This window comes from Varroa jacobsoni, unplaced genomic scaffold, assembly GCF_002532875.2.
Source record: "Varroa jacobsoni isolate VJ856 unplaced genomic scaffold, vjacob_1.0 scaffold_1379, whole genome shotgun sequence".
NCBI classification, from domain to species: Eukaryota; Metazoa; Arthropoda; class Arachnida; order Mesostigmata; family Varroidae; genus Varroa; species Varroa jacobsoni.
Genome location: NW_019214281.1, coordinates 18,172 through 40,171, shown reverse-complemented (window position 1 = coordinate 40,171; position 22,000 = coordinate 18,172). Strand labels below are relative to the sequence as shown.

General features: G+C 39.9%; 2 protein-coding genes across 8 annotated transcripts in view; one reads left to right on the top strand and one right to left on the bottom strand.

Moving 5' to 3' along the window:
* The window catches only part of LOC111269339 (uncharacterized), a 72,568-nt gene that overhangs the window by 47,997 nt on the left and 2,571 nt on the right, over positions 1-22,000 (bottom strand). Inside the window, exon 1 of one of the 5 annotated variants that reach the window (XR_002685730.2) lies at positions 1,899-1,924. The exons of the other annotated variants lie outside the window; for them this stretch is intronic. The gene's annotated coding sequence lies outside the window, so the exon portion shown is untranslated. Of the gene's footprint in view, positions 1-1,898; positions 1,925-22,000 lie in introns of those variants that run through there. 5 annotated transcript variants of the gene reach the window in all.
* Positions 1-22,000, top strand: part of LOC111269337 (sodium-dependent proline transporter) — a 46,086-nt gene that overhangs the window by 23,062 nt on the left and 1,024 nt on the right. For 2 of the 3 annotated variants that reach the window (XM_086972052.1, XM_022848836.1), the window contains exons 2-17: positions 340-755; positions 7,987-8,132; positions 8,506-8,637; positions 9,287-9,384; positions 9,906-10,028; positions 11,449-11,501; positions 11,642-11,774; positions 12,274-12,408; positions 12,766-12,972; positions 13,766-13,900; positions 14,123-14,251; positions 14,438-14,638; positions 14,812-14,988; positions 15,265-15,420; positions 15,860-16,118; positions 17,932-21,958. In XM_086972052.1, the coding sequence (XP_086828178.1) occupies positions 340-755; positions 7,987-8,132; positions 8,506-8,637; positions 9,287-9,384; positions 9,906-10,028; positions 11,449-11,501; positions 11,642-11,774; positions 12,274-12,408; positions 12,766-12,972; positions 13,766-13,900; positions 14,123-14,251; positions 14,438-14,638; positions 14,812-14,988; positions 15,265-15,420; positions 15,860-16,118; positions 17,932-17,999 (2,568 nt within the window). In that variant the 3' untranslated portion in view covers positions 18,000-21,958. The remainder of the gene's footprint in view (positions 1-339; positions 756-7,986; positions 8,133-8,505; positions 8,638-9,286; positions 9,385-9,905; positions 10,029-11,448; positions 11,502-11,641; positions 11,775-12,273; positions 12,409-12,765; positions 12,973-13,765; positions 13,901-14,122; positions 14,252-14,437; positions 14,639-14,811; positions 14,989-15,264; positions 15,421-15,859; positions 16,119-17,931; positions 21,959-22,000) is intronic. The other variant, XM_022848837.1, reaches the window with a different exon arrangement.

The following is a 22,000-nucleotide window of genomic DNA, read 5'->3' as shown; positions in this document are numbered from 1 at the left end:
ACCTCAAACATCCATCGCTTGCTGACGATGTGTGTGCAGTGAACTCTTTCTCGCGTCACGCACACTCTTTTACGTCGCTTATTTAACGCCGATGGAATGATGTGTGCATAAAGAAGAAAAAAGGAAATAATTAATTTGTAAAAGCATGCATCGTCATATGTTACTGTGTGAACCAACAACTAAGCTTGAACCGTTCGATCGCCAGTTACAGATTTCCGCACGTACATACACATTCTTCAAAAGGCAGTGAGGAAGAAATCAGCAGATACACACTCTGCTTTGTAATCATATTATTATTATTTACACATAAATATTCACTCTCTTCTGTTTCTTCTGCAGGGCATAAAATCGGTCAACCTATGGGCCGACAACAACAACGTTGTGGTCATTTCGAAGGACAAGGACAAAAAAAAACCGGAACCTGTCGAAGACTCCAAGCGAATTGCTACAATAGCCGTCGACGGTAACGATAACAACAACCAGCGCCTGTGTCCCCCAAAACAACAACAACAACAACAACAAGCACTCATAAAGGAACAAAGGCGTTCCAATCACTGCCGGAGCAACGGCAATACGGACAAGGACGAAGTAAGCAACAATAACAACAGCACCGAGAAGGGACATTTTCATTCTCAGGAGGGGGAAATCAATGCGGCTTTCGAGATGCCTCATCGAGATGCCTCATCACTCCACGGAATGGATTTGCAACACCACGCGCACCACCATCAGCGAAGTAATTCGACCAAGAAAGGGAGGTTAGTAAGACACCTAGCAACAAATAACAATGCAACAGGCGGATACAGCGAAGGATTATTGAAAAAAAAAAAGGCAATTTTCATTGCCCCGTTTGTATTTCGTTGGCGTTATCACGCCGGCCCCCGAACGAATATTTGCAAAGCTTACCTTAAATCACCGTCTCGAAGCAATTCAAAGCGTGCGCCAAGCGATCTACGTTGACTGTACTCCGCTGTCAGAAACTAAGATTCTAAAAAATACAGGTTTAAGCTACATATCTTTTGTAGCCTACTTAAATTACATCTGCTATCTGGAATTGACTAGCGCCCATATGGCCCAACTTAATAGGTCTCCCGAAGGCGATCGACGACCGGAAAAAACAACTCCAACAAAGTTCTGTACAAAAAACTGACGTCGTTAAATAATAGACGTCTCAATATATTCGTCATATGCATGCAATAGCCACACACGATTGCAGAGGTACACTTATGTTGATGACACATTCTGTTTCTGCTATAGGGGCCAAATCAGGAGAGATGCTGACAATTTTCAGTTGGTAAAAAGTAAATATAAAGAGCTTCACTGCCATCTATATAGTATAGTTGTTCACTAGAAAAGCAGGGGAATCAGCCTCTGCTCCTACAAGGCTTAACTGCGTAGCCTTTTTCGATGCTGTCGATTCAGCTGATAGTTTTTATTCTATTTTGCCTTTCTAATCGGAAACTAACTGTTTGAATGATAACTTGGCGTTCCCCGAAAATTCAGCCATCACCTCATTCGTCTAGTCGAGTTTGAAGCTTCAGGGAGCATTGGAACTGGAACTACTTGAGTCACGAATTTTCGACCTTTCTCTTTCCAATGACCACAACTGAGTTAAGGATATTGTACTTCGTAACGCGATGGAGTCAACTTGATGCTGGTAGCGACTGTGATGCTCGATAATAATAGTAGCACAAGTAATAGCACGGGTGAGAGTTCGACGTTCTCACCATTCGACGATATGCCGACGAAGATTCCAGCTAACTATTTAACAAGCTAAAGTGCAACGCTGATGATTTGTCGATATTCTCAAAGGGACTACATGGCTATGAAGAAGCACACTTTGGCATAAAAAAAAGGCACATATTTCGATGAACAGGCATTGATATAATAACAATACTAACCACCGGCCCGCACGTTGGGTACCAAGCATTATGCCTTCTGTGAGCGAAAGGTCTGCACACATGTTTTGACCTTCGATTTACAACCGCTCCCTTCGATATATATATATATATATATATATATATCGTACTAGGCAACGCTATTTTAATATTCGCGGCATGTTGCTCTGGGTTACATTGACAAGAAATGCCAACGGGTATAGTCTCTATTAGCTAGTAATAGTTGATAACTCTCTAAATCGTTCCGTTTTGTCGTAATAATATTAGCGGTTAATGCCGGTAACTCTAATCGGTCCGCTGGAGAAGGTATTATTACTATTTTTGAAATAAGTCACGCATATCGCAGCGGTATCGTACGCTTATCTAGACTTGAAATTTTTCTATAAGATACACGATGCAGCTTTACGGCATTAAAAAACGATAGTCATTCTATAGTCAATAACTGATGCAAGTTGAAACTTTTTCGGTAAATGAGCAAATATAGCAGAAGTAATAATTAGCACTAAGTAAAATACTGGAGAGCACTGTTCCTGACCAGTTAATCAACTAAACGCAGGGTTTTTGAAGAGCCCTTCTATCAGACGGGCGCTCTACCTAGAGCCTATCGTGTACCCAACGCTACGTTGTTATCATCCATAATAATGTCATTCACAGTAACTAATGCTTGGGCGCACTTTCTAGTATAATTCACAATATATAAGCTTCTCGACAATAATTATATTTAGAATTTCAATTTATGGGCTACCTTCATAAAATGAAGTTCCTATCGAAATGTATTTGTTGTAGTTAGCATTTTGATCTATCCGAATGCTTTTCTCCAACGTCTTCGTTCTGCCCACCATGGTAACGTTTATTTACATTGAATAACACTTTAACTGAAAGCGCTCTTCATAGTTATAGTTAATAGGAAACAAAAATCATCCAGCCTGGCAGAAACCATACGACATTGACGTAAGCTCACTATGGAAGACCGAAAATTGGGAGGTCTCTTTTTTACTGAAGCACAAACCCGACGAATCGGTCGCTAGCCGTCAAGGCTGTGCTACCGCTGGCTTGGCACAAGTAACGATGTCGACAGATCTACTACAGTTCAGACACAGACATCATACGTATGCGTTACGTTACTTTGCTGTTGTAACAATTGTTCATACAGGCATGGCAGAAAAACTATAAATACTCCGGAAAGGTGGTCCAGTATGGCTGACCATCGCGTATCAGAAATGGGTAACATAATGGAATATTTGATGTTCCCACTATAGGTACGTTAGTATGTTATCAATGTAGCGCATTGTCTGATATACTATAATGAGTTAATTTATTTCTATGAGTCTCTTTGGAATGAGTTTACCTATTTGAAAAACGCGTAGAACATAGCGATATCAGCTAGAAGATTAAGAAAAAAAACAATACGAATTAGATCTCAAGTAGAGCAATACGTAACCGCAACGCTTCATGCAAATGTAGGTGCACACAATTTATATTAAAACGTACATTTGTTTTTCTCTTTATTTTTTGGAGTCAATCAGAACTATCCACAAGTATATCTGAATAAACAAACGAACCTACACGAAAAGATCAAGAACCCTATCAGTAGAAAGCAAATAAAATTGTGAGGTTCGAAGGTACAATTGTTATACGTAAATAAAATAATATTATTTACATATTACTATCATTATCTCCTTTCAACGCAAATAAGGTAGAGAAAAAGGTACTCTGTTTTGAATATATAGGAGAAGCAACTGAGACATTTCATTTTAGACGAGAGGTAAGCCGTTCTATTGGAGAAAAAAGTAAAAGGTAGAAAGTGCTATAATACATAATATATTATAATGATAATATCAGCTACTTGTACTCGAACATTGCCACTAGCAGACGACGGAGCTGTGTACAAATATAAAACTGTATGTTAGAGGCACGACACCTCCAAGACGCACAAGTTAGGCGAAAAAATCGCGCGCCCAAATTTGAAGGCTGTTGATCTATTCAGCCGCGATGGCGAATAAAAAAACATAGTAGGTATTCAATCAACGATCAGTTTTACCTGCTTCTTGCTAGCCCATGACTTAGTCAGCTACTACTGGACAGGCACTCAATAGAAAGTAGTTATCTCCGCACAACTAAGATCGGTAAAAACTAGCATTACGCGAATGAGGAGTATAAATTTATAGCACAATCAGTCGATCATTAAGCACACGTATGACACCCAAATCAAGAGGAGCCTGAAAAATGCTACTTGTATGAAGGTAGCGAGTGAGAAACTCTAGACATTTATTTATAATAGTCATGATTAAGAAAGTCTAAGGTAAATGTAACAAAAATATTTTGAGCTCACGTAAAGCAGCAAAAGAAGTAGGAGACCATAAATGGTACCGTACCACTTAGCGCTTGATCTAAGTGTTCCGACATGTGTCGCGCATTGAAATTGGTGTTGTATTTGACGAAAATTGCTTAGAAGTTCAATATGAAGCTCTAGAATCAGCTACAGAAAGTGAACGTATTTTGCCATATATATATATATATATATATATATATGGGAAGCATAGCTATTACCTATTTTAGCGCTTTACAGCGAAATAAAAACACAAAGATCAGGTAGTTAATTGAGCAGTGGATCATCCAAACGCACCATGGCGGTGGCATAAGGTGACACCAAAAAGTAACGGAAGACTAGTGTATGGAAATGGAACAGTGGTTTTTGGTTTTGCAATGTGAACTGGTGTCCGCTGTAGTAAACATTAGGTTAAAGTTTTTTTAAGTCAGGCAAAGCTACTTGCACGATAAAAAATGGAAGACCGTACGTAGCATGGCACATCAGCACGTCATTGAAGAATAGCTCAAAAAGCACATCGCGTCTCAGGAACTTCAGTGAGTTTGTGTTCTTACTAAAAGATGACACTACTCAAAGATCCATTTCGCGCTCGCGTCGCAATCTTTTTTCACCAGTCTGTTTCAAATACATTGTGCGCAAAACAGATTTCTTACGGCGAACTTAAAGAACTGCTGAAGTACACGGAAGCAACCGCAAACTATTAACGGATGTCCGGGTAATAATTTCTATCTGTGTATATCTTGGCATGTATTTCATTTTCTCATATATTCATGCGTATACTCGTATGGCTTAGTACATAGCACAAGTAGTATCATTATTTCGTGTACTTTCACTGCGTTCATTTATCTGTTGCTTACAAATATTATAATATTGTTGTGAAACGTTTGCTGCTGCTGTTTTCTGTGTCGAAATGACAACAGTCGAAAATTAATTGGGGCGAGAGCGTGATCCATCCGATGAAACTGACATGAGTCCCTTAGCAAAATAACAAAAAAAAATGTTAACACTAAAAACAATATTACCGTTTTGTATCTTCGTATATCATCATGCATCCATTATATGTTTGTGCACTACTGTGCTAAGATGGTAACGTATAACCCTTTCTGCCACTACACCTCGCTCAGTGTTTCCTCTCTAATGTCCGCTGAATACGTCCCGCAACACGCAATCAATTATTTACTTAATTTAGTTGGTTTGCCTTGACCACGACCAAAAAATAGAAACAAATCCGTCAAGCCTCTGCGTTCTGGTTATATAATACATTTATTTATTTTTAAAAAAATCAACATGATCATCAACAGTGTTTCCCTGTACAAGTTATTGCTCATAGCAGTCCAACAGAAATATCATAGCTATGGCGATTAAGGGCGAAAGAACGAAAGGTTTACAATGCAGGCCGGGGCGAAATTAAAACAAATAGGATCGGATTGAGGGGCATAGATCGACCGCGGAAGTAGGGATCATGAAAGGCGCAATCCCATGTGAGAATGATCTGAATACGTATAGGTGGATGGTTTGCTCTCACATACCCGATCTGCGTTTTTAATTTGCGCGTCACCATAAACACAGCCAGCGTAGCTTTAATCAGAAAATCATTAACAGCATCAGGCCTTGTTCAGGAGCATTTTTCATATACGACTGTATGTTAAGCTATTCATATAAATCACTTTTTGTTAATTTTGAATAACCTATCTCTTTGCTAGAGATTTTACTGCTTTCCATTTCATTCCTGAAATTACTGTTTTTTTTTTTATGTAAACGAAAGGTAAATGAAATTGATAAGAGGTGTTTACAGTAAAAGTATTATGTTTAAACTGGGATTAAACGGTCAAAATTGTAAAAAGAAAAAAAAAAAAGCTTCGTTACGAATTCATTACAGTAGTTATACAACACTTTAAACTTTTCAGTCTAGTTCCCATTACTTCTTAGCTAAGGCAAAAAAACAATGGATGCTCATTGCTATGGCTCTGTTACGCGAAGATTTGGGGCTATCTCTATTAAACTAGTAATCGTTTCATTTTTATTATAAGACTATTGTGTAATAAAAAAAAAAGAAAAAAAAAACTACTACTGCTACCTCTTGCACACTGTCATTGTTTCAGGTTCGTTTCTGAACTCTACAAAGAGTATGATTTAGAGATAAATTTCAATACATTTGATTAATGAAATCCAATATATTTAGCTATTGCAGTATCAATAAGTTGCCAATTAACTTTAGTGAATTATCGTGGCTTACAAGCTGCAGTTTGGCCTTGCATTGCGATCATAAGTTGACGGATGAGTGGGGATGAAAGACGGTTACGAACTATGACAAACGTATACATGAAAACCGAGCACGCCACATGATTTCGTATAACAATAAAGCGTAGCAGATTATTTTCAATGCGATTACAAAGTTACTTTGTATAAACATATGTTGCATATAAATACCCATCAGCTAACTGGGACTACCGACCCAATGGGCATCGCATTCAGGTATGCTCTTGTCACAGACTGAGCACATCGTAATGATGAAGATATGTGCAATACACTGAATTCTGCTGACGTGTTAGTTCCTTTCATCGCTAAACATCTCTATACATCTATTTTTTTTATTTAAAGCCTGAGTATGTTGACTCCAGACGATAGCCACGGGTACATTCACTTCATGGTATATACAAAAATGTTCAGAGTGTAGTAATAAATCTATCTCGTACACCTAATATACGTATATATATATGCGCCGTTGATGTAAGGTTGTGTCGAAGGGATTGGAGGCTTTTGATCACCATAGACTTGCACTCTTCAAAAGCATTTTGTAGAAACCGCTTACCGTCATGTGTTTGAGAACTGACCATGTTGTTTTGACAATAGATACGCGCATACTTATATTCCCAGACGTTAATTTATGCTAAGCACTATATATATCGTAAAGCAATGCTTTACGGTAGTGCCTGACGTAAATCTCGAAATTTTAATTAAACACTTGCCAAACCTAAGGCAATTCTATAAAGGCAATATTTCACACTATATATAGTGTGTGCGTGTAGTCCTGCGTCTAGAGTCTATGCGGTCCAGAGTTTCATGTAGATTCTTGCTGTTATCATCATGTAACGACCTGATCGTTGCCGAGCTTCGTAAAATCTGCGAATATCGTAATAGTAGTAAGTTTCGTAAGAATGGAGTTGGGTTCGTTAACAGCATCTATCACAAACTTAGCGTCGTCATTCTTTGATCACTATTTCTTAAGTGGTCCTTATTAGTTTGAAGTTTGTCAATATAACTCAGATCATCACCGCAAGCGTATAGCAATCATAGTGATCCGTCACAACTAAAATACAACTGTTTACGCAGAATCAACGTTGTCGTCTCAATCCAATCAACACATAAAAATCGTGTGATCAGCTATCCTAGATACAATCACCATGATGATAGACAAGTCATTTAATATAGAGATATTCGTTTCGTTCCGCAGCTTTTCTAATTAAACTCATGTCTTTGAACTAAACTGTAAATGAATTTGGTCGAACGTTTATATCTAACTATACTTCTCGAAGGAGCAGCTGGAATAAAAGATACAGGCTTCAGCTTTAATTTTACTGGTCCGATAAGCAAGTGTTAAGACACGTCTAGTGTGTATATATATATATATATACGTATCTGTTCAGCGAGTCTAGGGAGTGGAATGCTTATTTACTGAATGATACATACATAGGAAGATATAGAAAGTTCTCCTTTCATAGACACCTTTTCTATCTGCTTTTATGCCATATATCGACATAGCGGTGGAAGGAGAGCATCGGTGTCGAGCATATCCTCTCGGGGCAACTGGGGAAATCGATGGGAGTTCCTGTTATCCTGCGTGGGGCTTTCCGTTGGAATTGGAAACGTATGGCGTTTTCCATATCTCGCCTACAAAAACGGAGGAGGTATGTTGCCAATATGACAGCTACTTTTGGGATCGTCACTACTAGAACTATTGGTTGATTATTCATCCGCGATTAAATGCAACAGGCACAGTAGTCGAAGAAAAAATGATTTATTTCAGTTACAAGAACTTCTTAGAAAAATATGTACTATACTGTTTTTGTTTTTATAATAATTGTTGTCTACCGTAACAGGATCTATATACGGTCTACGGTCGAGAAACCGTTTCCCCACCGAACAATAATTAACTATAAACATCGATAGTGCTGCCATCTAGTTGTCCAACTGTGAGCAAATCAACGGAGCTTATTTTAAATAAGAATGCTAAATATTATTCAGATTTTCGGTAATTTACGGTAATTTTCTTTTTTGTAGGGGCATTTCTAATACCCTATCTAGTAATGCTGATGTTGGTCGGAAAGCCGATGTACTTCATGGAACTGGCATTTGGACAGTTTGCTGGCCAGGGCCCGCTCACCATCTGGGCATGTTCGCCTTTTTGTAAAGGTATTTTTTTTTTGCAGGATAAGCTTTTATTGTCTACCAAGTGCACGCTACATCTATCTACAAGCAGATTTTTATTATGACTTGTGATTCTGTCTTATAATAATAATAATAGTAAAATATTTTAAATATTATTTAGCTTCGCCTCCTTAAGCTTTCCTTTTAAAGCCGTATCTAAACAAATAAAGATATTTCAATAATATCTTTCACATGTGGTAGAAAAGTCATTCCTAATGATTATGTTTATTTAATAAAGCCACTATTTAGCGTCATCACGCTTTCAGTTGCCAACGTAAACAATTAACTGGTAATTTTCAAAATAGTTCCCCTTTTATCCGCCAATAGTAGCATGCTAACAGGAACGAGGCTCACGAAACGAATTAAATCCGAAAAATGCGAAAGCTCAAAACGGCCAACAAGTTGTTGCTAACCTGAGTGTATTTGAAATAGAGTCATTTTGATCAATTTTTCAAAGGTCCTCCTCTTGAAAATATTTGTCGACCTTCCCAGAGGCCGTGTAGAAAAGTCTGATTTAGGGTAAAAGTTTTTATAAAAAGTGTAATCACGTTTATAACGTGATCCAAGTGAAATGTTGCGAATATAAATTTTGCTATTATCTATCTTGCATGGCGAATATATCTTCCGATTACAGGAGTCGGAATGGCAATGATTATCTCATCGTTGATCGTGTGCGTTTATTATAATGTGGTCATGTGTTACACACTGTACTTTATGGGCGCTACGTTTCAGGTAAGTACCTTCGCAGCTCTTTTTTTTTTCATTTTTACACATGTGTGGGTGCATCTCATTAACTTGCACATGTTCATATTTGCTGTAATGTTTACGTTACAACTGGGGCAGCAATAGAGCTGTTCCAATCTGCTTCGATTTGTAGAATGTGAGACGAAATAAAAAGGAGAACGACTCTTGAGTGCTTTTTGTGATCCTGAGTCTTTGGTAATAATGGGTTCATTGTCTTTATCGAACGGGAAATTTTATGTTAATACTATTTTCGCCTAGTTGGAAATTTAACAGAAATGCATGGAATTACGACAGCATCGTCCAGTCTTATGTCAGTAGTTAGATATATATCCTGTGGGCATTTGGCCAATAGGTCATATAACAATTTAGAAAGCAGTCCGTTTTTCTAATACAAATTAATGTAAACTATTGATAACCGAAAAAAATTCAGGCTCTTATCAACATTTACACAAAATTTAACTAATGTAGCCTTAATAGCTTACTGGAAGCAATCTGCTGGTATGTTACAGGCACAATTACCATGGGAGGTTTGCGATCCGTCGTGGGTTTCATTTGGCTGTTACGTGCGCTCTGAGGCCTCTAGTGCTGGCCTCAATCAAACCAATAACTCTATCGGCACGAGTGTCATTAACGTAAGTGTAGCTTTTCCTTAAGACAGGTCAGCTGAGAGCATTTATACATATATCCATGCACAAATGTTTATCTGGCAGATTTTTCAAGAATGAGTCAAATCGCTATCGAATTTTAGAGTTCTGCTGATTTTGATAAGGTTCTGTGGGATAAGGACTTTTAGTTTCGGTTCCTCTGCTGGTGGCCTACGACCCATGATCTGTGCATAAAGTGTAACGGCGAGACAACCCAGATCTCTTTCGAGACGCTGCCCGCTGTTGCTGCTTTATCAGCAACTACGACAATGACAGCATGAGCATCACCGCCCAACTTCCGTTTGCCCTTCTTTTCGCCACCCCGATTCCTGCTCCATTCTTTGCCCGTCCGTCCGTCCGTCCATACGAATAAGTGACAAATCAGCACAAGATAGCCATCGCTATGGCCGATAGCCGGTGCTGCTAATGGTGAGGGTTGTCGCTGTTGCTGTTGACGCGGCTTTCATTACCAGTGTTGGAGTAGCTGAAGTCGTCTGCCCTCGTGCTGGGGGTGCGGGACTAGTGTTCGTATTATTTAGGCCTACTGGCGATGGCGACAGAGTTTGTATGTAAGGAGGGCCTTGTTTGAGCAAGCATTGGTGAATGTTGGAGAGAATGGGGTAGAGGGGGCAAGGGATTGTTGTGTCGAGTTGCGTCTGTTAGTGACACTTTTGTTTGTTATTCCTGTTGCTACTCTGACTAAACCGATTCCGAGGCGGTAGTCTCTCTGTTGTCAACCGGCGGCGAGCATAAGCAAAATAAACAACATAACGGCGGCGGGCATGACCAGGCAAACAAGCTGGCTAGTTCAAAGACCAGCCTTGAAAGGTTCCACCCAATATCCCAACTCCCAGCGCAGCTCCCAACAACTGTAAACGGTTGCCATCGACACCCAAAAGCCGCCGTCATAGCTGTGATGATCGTCGGTGTTTTCGGGCTGCCGCTGTGTGGGTCCGGCGGTCTAGGCTGAGCGATTCAGCGCCCTAAACGGATTCAGGATTCAAAGGCGCCTCTTTTTCTGCTACCATCCGACAGCCTTTATGCTGTCCTCGCCGCCAGCCGTCAGCCAGAAATAACCACAGCTCCAAATAACCCACCCCCTGCCCTTACTGTCCACTTGGGTTTTTACTCGTTCACCAGAGGTCGTCGACGAAGTAGGAGTGAGCGCTGACAAAACCAAATGGCCCATCTGTAAGGGTTACTCGATATCGATGATTGTTCCTTCTAATTAACACACTGTTTTATCGATACCGATACAACATCAGCTTAAGTCAACCAAACCTTTGCCATAGTACCTTTTCAGAAGTTTCATGTAGCCCTGTTTTAACAATGACATAATCTGGGCAAGAAAAATTTCAGCTTTAAAATTACGAATCATTCAGACTGGTTCTGTTCTCCTTCGATGCAGGCAACGATGACTAATCTGACAAGCCGCGTGCCATCGAGCCAGCTTTACTGGGAGTAAGTATTTGCTCATCGGATCGCTATCAACTAATCCCAAATCTGAATAATCTATTGGATAATCGAAATTGGAAGGGTGATTGAGTTCTAACCATGTGCCACTGATTTTTTTTCTATGATTTTGCTTACACTTCCTTTAGGCGCACGGTCTTGGACATTAGTACAGGAATTGAAAATCTGAACGGCATAAAATGGGATCTAGCGCTATGTCTTCTTATATCATGGATTATCGTCATTGCCTGCCTTCTAAAAGGCATAAAAACCTCGGGAAAAGTACGTTGCTAACTATTAAATAAGAACGTAGCATAAAACAGACATAAACGCTACTAGAATTTTATTCAGATGTCTTTCTCTAATCTAATTAGTAAACGTCAGCATAGTGTCAGAGGTTAAGATAGTTCGTGAAGATAAATATTGGCTTATATTATATAAAATAATTTTTCTTTTGGTTAGCACTCATAATCGTAACAGAGTTCCTTTAACACTACAGTGGTAGAACAGTAGAATTTTATTCTATTAAAACTAAATATGTGCCAGCCATATAAACCATCACAGTAAGCTGACAGGACGAACGTGATGCTCGATCTGAGGCAATCGTAACTGAGTAAAAAATTAAAGTTAATTAAACTTTAGAATTCAACAGCCTGTACAATAATGTATCTGACACGCTCCCATTTGATTCGACATGAAATATGCAATGCTTAGTGGACGCTTTACAATAGGCGCTATGATAATTTTGCGTGATACGGACAACGTTCGAGTCTTGTTGCAGGTTGTTTATTTTGCGGCGACGTTTCCATACGTGATTTTGCTTACGTTAATGGTGACCGGTCTTCTACAAAAAGGGGCCATGCAAGGTGTCTTCTACTTCATAACGCCCGACTTCAAAAAGCTACTCACGGTCGAGGTAACCGATGATCAAGACACCACGACGACTTGGTTTAAGCTTAATCTTATCTATAACACAAGACGTCTAACAGAGCTAATGTCAATTGTTTATATTTGCTTTGAACAGAGAATTATCGTGCACGCATCTGCGATCAACAGCATTTCGTAGAGCTACATATATGCGATATGTAAATAGCGCTCTCCTATATAGAAGCCGATAAATAAGTCCTGTAATAGTGATCTACCTGTATTAATACATTAGATTACTTTTTTATGCGATGCTTTATTAAAAATAATTTGTATAAGTTACATTATTTTAATTGGCAGCATTTTTATCTCTGACATATAACTCTGAAATTCATTGGGGTGAGTGCAGGTGTGGCAAGCTGCGGCAGGTCAGATGTTCTTCTCCCTGGGAGTTTCCGGAGGAGGTCTGATCATGTACTCATCATATAACCGTTTCGGTAACGACGTCTTCCGGGACGCCATGATTGTTTCCGTTCTAGATACGGTCACATCAATCATTGCGGGATTAGTCATTTTCTCGGTTCTTGGCGCCATGGCACATGAACTGAATGTTAAGGTACGCGGGTGGTTTGGTATACATAGATAAGCTAAACTTATTTGTTTTGGATCTTCGGTCCCAGCACGAAACGAAGCGTATTTGTCCATACCCATCCGGATTTGAACCTAGACCACAATGTGTCCCAAAGATTAACATGCAAATATGTTACCCATTAAGCTATCACGGTTCGTCTGATGAAAAGAAAACTCAAAACACAGAGCTAGGTTAAACTTTCATCGAAATTCGGTCCTTTTTATTGCTGCTCCAATCGACATAGCTCAGTAATACTAAACAAACTCGGTAATAGTAAAGTCTTATTACGTTTAGTTATTAATTGCTCATTTAAAATAAAGGCTACATTCATATAGGGGAAGAGCAGATATGGCGAATAGGATCATCTGTTCGCTTCATCTGCTACTGCTGTAGGCGTTACCTTAATCATTACCTGTTTTATTATCAGGCTGAGTAACGGAGAGCTAGCAGTTCGTTGTCGCGCGTAAAACTACGCACAATCAACCATCACTTACATAGGGTACAAAGCTATATGTATCTAAAGCAGATGCCTTTCTAGTGTTTGCTCTTTAACAGCGAAAAAAAAACGCTCAGCAACAGCGCGAGGCCTCTCCCTTCTTACCTCCTGCTTTTTGCATAGGGAATAAAATGGCCGTCCGAAGTGCGAAGGAACAAACAATAGCAGAATAAATAAAAAAAAATGATAGGTGTAGTATTAATTAGCAGTTTGGAAGTGGTAAACAGAAATATGACTAAGCCAGTTATTAACAGTAGTGATTAACTGTCATGATCTGATCAGGTGGAGGACGTGGTACAAGGTGGTCCCGGATTGGCGTTTGTGGCCTATCCCGAAGCTCTGGCCAGGTTGCCGTGTCCTCAGCTCTGGTCGGTGCTATTCTTCCTTATGCTCTTCATTCTTGGACTCGACAGCGAGGTCGGTTGGCTGGTTAATGACTTTTTTTTGCTCGTTTTTTCCAAAATCCTAATCCGCACAAGTTATATATATATATATTCGAGTATAGATTCCTTTTGAAAATTCTACTTAGTGGTTGTATGCATTGTAGACAACGCTATGTAACAGAGTAACTTATTTCTGTATATACGCCTTCTAAATAGTATATGTTTACTAATTGCTATTGGTCGCTCGTTATTCTAGTTCGCCCTTTTAGAGAACTTTCTGACTGGAATCTCTGATGCCGTTCCCCAACTCAGACGACACAAGATGATTTTCACAATCACTACGGGTGTCATCTGCTTTTTCCTTGGGCTACCCTTCGTCACGAGGGTACGTATCATGGACTTTATGTCCTTGTTATGAAGCCAATGTTGGTACTAATGTGCGCTTACTGTGAACTTCAAATCTCGAACAGTGATGGTAATTCAAAATTCAAATGAAGCGATAGATCTGTTAGTTTTGTTACACAGTACCCTCAGTAACTCTAACAACAGACCCACATTGCTCTCTTCGTAGGGTGGTCAGTATGTACTCGAAGTAATGGACAAATATGGCGGAAGCACTGCCCTGATCTTTATCGCAATTTGTGAGTGCATTGCGATCTCGTGGGTTTACGGCTATAAAAACATTGCGGCAGACATTCACTTTATGCTCGACAAACAACTTGGACCCTACTGGAAATGGACTTGGGGCTACACCGCACCCGCTGTTCTAGTTGTAAGTTGTGCGCGGCATAAACCCTAGGGGCAACGAAGAGTGCCTCAAGGAGTTTCACAAAGTTCTAAAGGCATCATATTTTAAACGATTAGATCTACTATCAACGACTGGAATTAGCCTAAAGTAGTTTTCCCTACAAGCAATAATTGTTAAATGGTCGATTTTTGTTACAGATAGTGTTCTCACTCGCTTTAATTGAGGCCGCTAAGCCTTTGGAATATGGGTTTTACGTCTTTCCACCGTGGGCAAACGCGATGGGCTGGTGCGTTGCACTTTGTGCCATGCTACAAATCCCATTGTGGGCATTCGTCCAGTTTCTCCGCGTAAAAGATGCGGATTCACTTAAAGAGGTAGGTTCACAGAGACAAGAATATTTGACACATGCTTATCTTGACTATTTTGGTCCGTATGAATACCGTTACCTTTACCCAATGTAGTTTTATAAATTTCAGCCGTTTTCTACCTTAATTAATGTCGACTGATGTGTCGAGTACATTATCAACAAAGCGTTCATGTCGGACACTTCAAACTCAAAACGGATAGTAACTAATCGGGTTTTAACTATATCTTTACAACTCTTCTCATTTTCTTTTTTTCTTGCTTCTTCTTTTTTGTTACTGTTACAGCGCCTGTTGAAGGCATGTCAGCCTTCGCCAGCATGGGGGCCCTCTGACAAGGCCCTTACGCAAGCCTGGCGTGATTACACTGGACGCAACAATATCGCCTCCATGGGCCGCAAGGCTCATCCCAACAGTGCTAGCCCACCGTCATATCATAACAAGGTAACAACTGACTTGCCTTGCTATGAATAAAGAGAAAAAGAAGAAGCGCTTTTCGGACAAAAGATTGTCTTCTCTAAATGTGCGTCTCGTCTCTCATGTCCTTTCCCACGTAACTTCCACTACTAGATGAAAAAATTTTTCGAGCTTTACCTTCTGCTTCACCGCCATAGATTATTATTTAAGACAACTGTCTTCTACCGGCATAGTGCAAAGTGCGCCTATGTCCAACTTCAAATCTAGACTAACTCACTGCTCAATTCGGTAGGCAAACACGGCGCCAACCCAGCATCACATGGGGCAGATGCCTTCTGCCACTGCTTCTGTTAAACTTAGTGCTAAGAAAATTTCTAATGCTTAGCTAACCATCAAAAAAATTAATCTAATTAGTGTATGGCATAACAACTGCTCTTCTATTCAACGATCTAACCCTGTTTCAAAGGTTCAACTGAGGAACTACGCTGTCAACCTGAACGGAAATGGCTGCGGTGCCACCGGGCTGGAAAACGCTGTATGCTCAATTTTGGATGAGAGGCCTAAAGCGGCGATCAACAAAAACGACGAAAACTCAGCGCGCATAGCAGTTAAATCGACCGAATGTGACACAGTACGACAGCGTTCTGGCAGTGACTCTTCTCAAGAAGTCTTCACAACGGTGGCCAGTAATCCAAAAACTGGTTTTACTTCTCACGCAACAATTGGTATGTGCGTGTCTAATATTACGAGAGTGACTGCTTATTATGACCAATATCATTGCCATTCCACAAACACGAAACGAAACTTTCGCTTTACAGTTATTATGTCCCACCGTCAACGCAATGCAGTAATACGTCTATTAAATGGGTAACTTGTTCTGCTCGCTTGCACAGTTGAACGGCTTGCTTGCCGTCTGATAAGGACATGTCGGGATACGGTGTCGTTAATTATTTCTATTAAATGATCATTGCTTGACAACTTTGCCCTTCATTGTCAAGTGGATTCATATAACAATTGCATTGTAATCTGTTCACTGTATATTACTGTAACTCAAAGCTGTTGTACGTCAGAGGATCAGTACAGATTTTAACCGACATTCTTCCGGGGATAACACGATGGCTGATCTGACTAGCGGGGGCTAACCAGTCCAGTTTGGTGGCTCCTCCCCTACCTCTCGCTTGTGGTCTACTCTCTACTACGTTAGTGCGTGATGGTGTCAACGCTGATGCTGATCAAATTAAGTGTTATCCATTTCCACCATCACCAAATTCAGAGTCATCATCAACTATTGAGACTACAGTATCACAACTATAGACAGTCACATTGTGATAAGATCAGCTCGAGTTCTATGGAAAATTGTAACAGAGAAATATCGTCATTGGAGGCCCTGGCGATTATCTTCCAACTCACACAGCTAGTGTAAATGGGCCATTGCAAGTTGGAACGCAACAATGGAAGCCTTTTCGAGCCCTCGAAAATGCTTTAGGCACTCGTCGTTATAGTGGATGTAATGCAAGAATGTTATAGCAACATCAGTCGTTACGACGCAACATGTTTTTATCAGAAATGGGTGTTTGTATCTATCGGTGAGCATCTGCAGTACAGCAGGATTAAGTAGACGAAGCGTTGTCTGATGCATTATCGCCTGAACTTTTATCACAGACAATAGTCAATCAAGTTTCTGTAACTTTTTACTCGTTTCATTTATTTACGGGACATGAACATGTCTCTCATTAATAGCAGCTATACTTCTTTTGCTTCTTCAAAGTACACAAAGTTGGTGCAGTTGCGAAGGATACTTCCTCCTGTATTTAGTGTAATTTCTTTCATCCGAGCTGCGCGATTAGTTCTTAGAGCCATATTTAGTTCGCATCCACCATGAGCATCGTACTTCAGGTTCACACAGGAAACAAATTTATCCTACGGTTTCGCTGTGCTCGTGTTTTCTAGGGTTAGAAAGTAGTTCGCCTTGTTATCATTGGTATGACTTGGATTTGCCTTGCATTCTCGCAAGGCGCGAAACTGGAAAGTCAACATGGACCACATACGTAAATGAGATTTGTCATGCAGCCAGTTAATGCACCTCGACGTGTTTAAGGCGCGAATTTGCCTACAGAAGCAATTCATCCCATATGTTGGCCTGATGTGTATGTATAAAAGAGACAGGGACGCATCATCGGACAGCTAAAGCAGACCATGCATATCAAAGGACAACACAACCCCCGTACTTTCCTTGTCCCGCTATAGAGGAAAACGCATTTATTTACGAAATGATGATTCTGTCCTTCAGATCAGTCGAATACTAGGAAATCCTTAGCAAATATCAAAAAGAATCATTTCCGGAAGCCAAGAAAATTCATCATTTTTCCATATGCCCGTTTTTTTTTTCCGATTAGGTCAACGTAGGAAGCGTTACGTAGATAAATAAGCAAACACCCCCTAATGAAGGCAGAACAGGGACTTGCTTAGTGTTTATACTATACTTCATATATGCAACACCTTCTTAAGGCACGTTTCGTCGAATGTTTCACTTAACAGGTATGGGCCCTGAGGAGGGTGGGAGAGATCTCAGCGGTACGAGTAAAAGTAGCAGCAAGAGATACTAGAGGCTGGTCGTGAGCCCGGCTAAGGCGCTAACTCGCACGTTCTGAGGAGACGTCATCGGAGCTATTTGTTTAACCACGAAACATATAAGGTCAAAACTCGCAGAACGAAGCCTCACGGCTTCAGAACTCAATAGTCAAAGTGACGAAGGAGCACAAACGGCGAACATTTAGAGCTGGTGTTAAGCCAATAGTTAATACTGAGAGGCTTTGGATGAAAATAGGAATACCGATAATTAGGTAGATACCATATAATGAACAGGTAAACGAATAGGAAAAGTCCTCACATTCGCAGTATAACCTGCGTAAGCAACATACATGTCAACGTATTAGATAGCGCTATACCTAGGCGCGAATATACATTAGTGCGTAATTCAAGTCGGATAGGTCAGAGTAATAATACTACTGATGATGCTATTATAAGTGAATTAGTCGCTTTTGGGAAAAGCGATAGATATATATATATACATACACGTACCTCGGCAGTGACGAGAGATGCGGATATAGAAAAAACAAACGTTTGAAGCTCTGGCTTAAATGGCTTTAAATTCCCGTATGGGAAAACATGACAAAATTTCCCAGATAGAGTGTGTAAATGATTTGTCACACCTATGTTAGGATAGAGTAGAGCCAATATTTAATTGAGCTTTCATGGGTGAGTGCTGTGAATACGGTCGAGCAACTATATACAGTAAAAGACAACCATTTGTCGTAAAACTAACAGAAATATGTTATGGCTGATGCGAGCAAGAGTCAATAGGATACATTTAAACGTCAGATATATGTGTCAGATATAATATGATAATCAATTAGCCAGACGGAAGCAGACTGTTTGTAACGAGAAAAATGGGACGCCCTTTGTTCGTTTTTCGTTTACTTATTGCTTACCCCCCCCCCCCCCCCCCCCAGAATCAGAGTTCTTATTTATTCTACATACTTACAAGGGTACAAAAATAGAACCGAATTGAATGGTTTGACGCATGAAATCATTATATACGTTGTATATATATATATATATACACACACACACACACATGTAGGTACACATATACATATATACAACTTTTACTAATAACAGTAAATACAGTCATTTGTGGCAATCTACGTGTGTCTAGCGCGAATGACGTGTATCTAGGGCGCATACTGTATATGGATTATTGCTTGTCTATAACAGATTCTTCAAGTCTTCAGTATGAAACATAGAATTGGAATTAAAACGAACTGCTCAAACAACCTGTCTTTCCAACGTTCGTAGAATCGTATAACTGTTCTGTAACTTCATTTGGTATATTCCGTATCATCGGCCCTGTCAAGCGACGCTCGCCCGATTTTAATTACTCGCTCCTAAGCTACTGGAATACCGTCTAAAGGTAACAAAAAAAAAAAACAAAACAAAGAGAGAGAAATCGGTACTTTGTCACACGATGATGACAGCGAATAAAATGACAACGTAACGTGAGGAATACTCAGGACATAAACAGAAATGCAACAAAAAAACATAACGCTTCAGGCAGAGGAAGGTGAATCGATGTGAATTAATTCAATTTCAGAACGGGTCAAACCGTATAATCAATAATAATAATAATAATCATATAGTGGGTGATCAGCGGGGAAAAACTCACTGGCCTTTTCCGCCTGCACAACGAACCATAATAGGCGCTTTTCGGAGGGTACAAATGTTGTATATTCCCCGTATAGATAAACAATAATAACAACACCTTCTAGCTCACATCACCACAGTGAATCGGGAATGCCGTACGCCGGACCGCTGTTTCATGATCGCAGGCTGGATATCGCTTGTGAATGTTGTTCGTAGCAGCCTTGCAGAGGCAGTTTATGACCGATATAATAAATAACAGACCACAGGAACGTATCGTTACTATCAACGTTAGTCAAGATACATTCGAACCTATCTAACAGTAATAACGCTATGATAATAAATAGAAGGACACCGTTGTAGATGTAGCGCCTCAGTAATCTCATGTCACCCTTCATATACCAATCATTATACGTAATCAATCATCATTATTGTCAAATGGCTCCAATAAGACGCTCTTGGAACTGGTTATTAGTGAAAAAATGAAGGTTTGTGACAAAAAATTGGTTACAATATTGAATGGGAGTGTCGATCAATAAATGTATTTAAAGAAGAGAATCCAGCACGATGTTTGTCCAATCCCTGAGTCAATGTTAAGCTTAATTAGCTAATTAATTGTCGAATTTTAAACGGTTTATCACAGCTTAAGGAGTCACAATGCCCGAAGAATCACTTAAGAAAGCTGCTATTGTTCTAGTTTAAGCTAACGTTTGTCAAAGGGCACTGACCGAATCTGAAAGCCAACATCATAGTAGTACCGTTAGAAGTCACTTCACTTGTAGAATGTATAGCAGTGACTACTGCTTGATATTCAAATGTAAATATAAATCCCATTGCCTACGGCTTATTTTTTAATCCGCTTGATTATTTCCGAACGCTATTTTCTTGCAATTCAATGAACGACACCTGATTTGTATGTTTATCTTTTTACACATCGTACTTAATGTAGTCTAGAGAAAACTCCTTGAATTGTTACGACCCATATTCAAAAACACATTTTTACTTGTTCAGTCACGGCGACAATCTAGAAGCAGTTTGTTTTATTTTATGATACTGAAATCTCTTTCACTATTGCCATCTTCAAGGTCCACTGAATCTTGCCAATATCCCGGACCAATTGGATTCGACGCACGATGACCAATTGTTACATGCAGAACTATTTTCAGAGCGCTTTAGTTCAATTAGGAGCCACTGGTTACACTTCAGATGAATGGAAAGACGATCGTAGTAAAACGTGCATCGAAAACTTTTTCCCTTGGGGCAAGTTCAAGCAGTCTTTTGACCCAGAAATGGAAGAGGTGTTGTACAATATTTTGAAAATGACGCACCCATTCCCACAGTATGAACATGTATAACTAGCCGTCTTAAACAAGCCTTGCGTAAAGTTTCAGTGCTATTTTCCCAAAGGCAAATTGCTCGACTGCCGCGGGATACGTGCCTAGCGGCGACAGCCGTAGACAGCTGCAGCGGCCATATCGAACTCATTTGCACGCAGTTCGTGCAATTATTATGCCAGTGAGCTAACGACTAGTAACACAGCCCGCCTCGAACCCTTGACTTTGTGGATGGTCCCGTTTTCTAATTCATAGTCAGTATATTGTATGTTAGTTTTGTAGCAATATGGCAAACCTGAATCAAGCAGAAAGGCTTGCCAGCTCGAAGTTTACAAACCATTTGCCTTAGACACTGCTGTCTTAATAGCGTGCCTCTTTCTCAACGGTTTTTTTTCTCACAACAGTTTATATACGAAGAAATTATAGCAGCCCCAACTGAGTCAAGCCAGAGGGTTGGCTGTGACGTTCTTCTGCTGATTTTAGACTTATAATTAAGCACAATTAGTAGTTCTTTCTCACAATAATGACATATTTAAGCCAACAATCTTCAGTAGAGCATGATACGTGCGTGCAGGTGCATGCAGAGGAGACCGTGTAATTGATTGTCGAAGGGATTCTTGATCACCATTCCTTTCAAAGAAAGCTAGCTCCTATTATTATTATTATTAGTGTGTACTGGCAATGAAGTAGACTGTACCATGATGCAATGATAAAACCTATTAGGTCGTCACACTGTTCCGCACGAATATTACAGATTCGTGCTCGTGCACCCACTCGTCACAGAATATAGTATTCAACTAAATTCCAGTACCGTTGCAGCGTTGCTGGTAGAAGAGCACAGAGATCGAAGTCATTCAACCATACCAGAGTGTCAACACTGGTAGATGGTGAGAGAACAGAACAATCGACTTGAACAAGACGGGTCGCAAAAGGGGAACTATAAGACGGCGCTGGCAACGCGCGAAGGATAAACAAACACAAACGACAGAGGCAAAAAGAGAATGTGAATCATATTCAATTGAACACAGCTGGTGAGTGGGGCTAAATGCACACATATATATATATATATATTA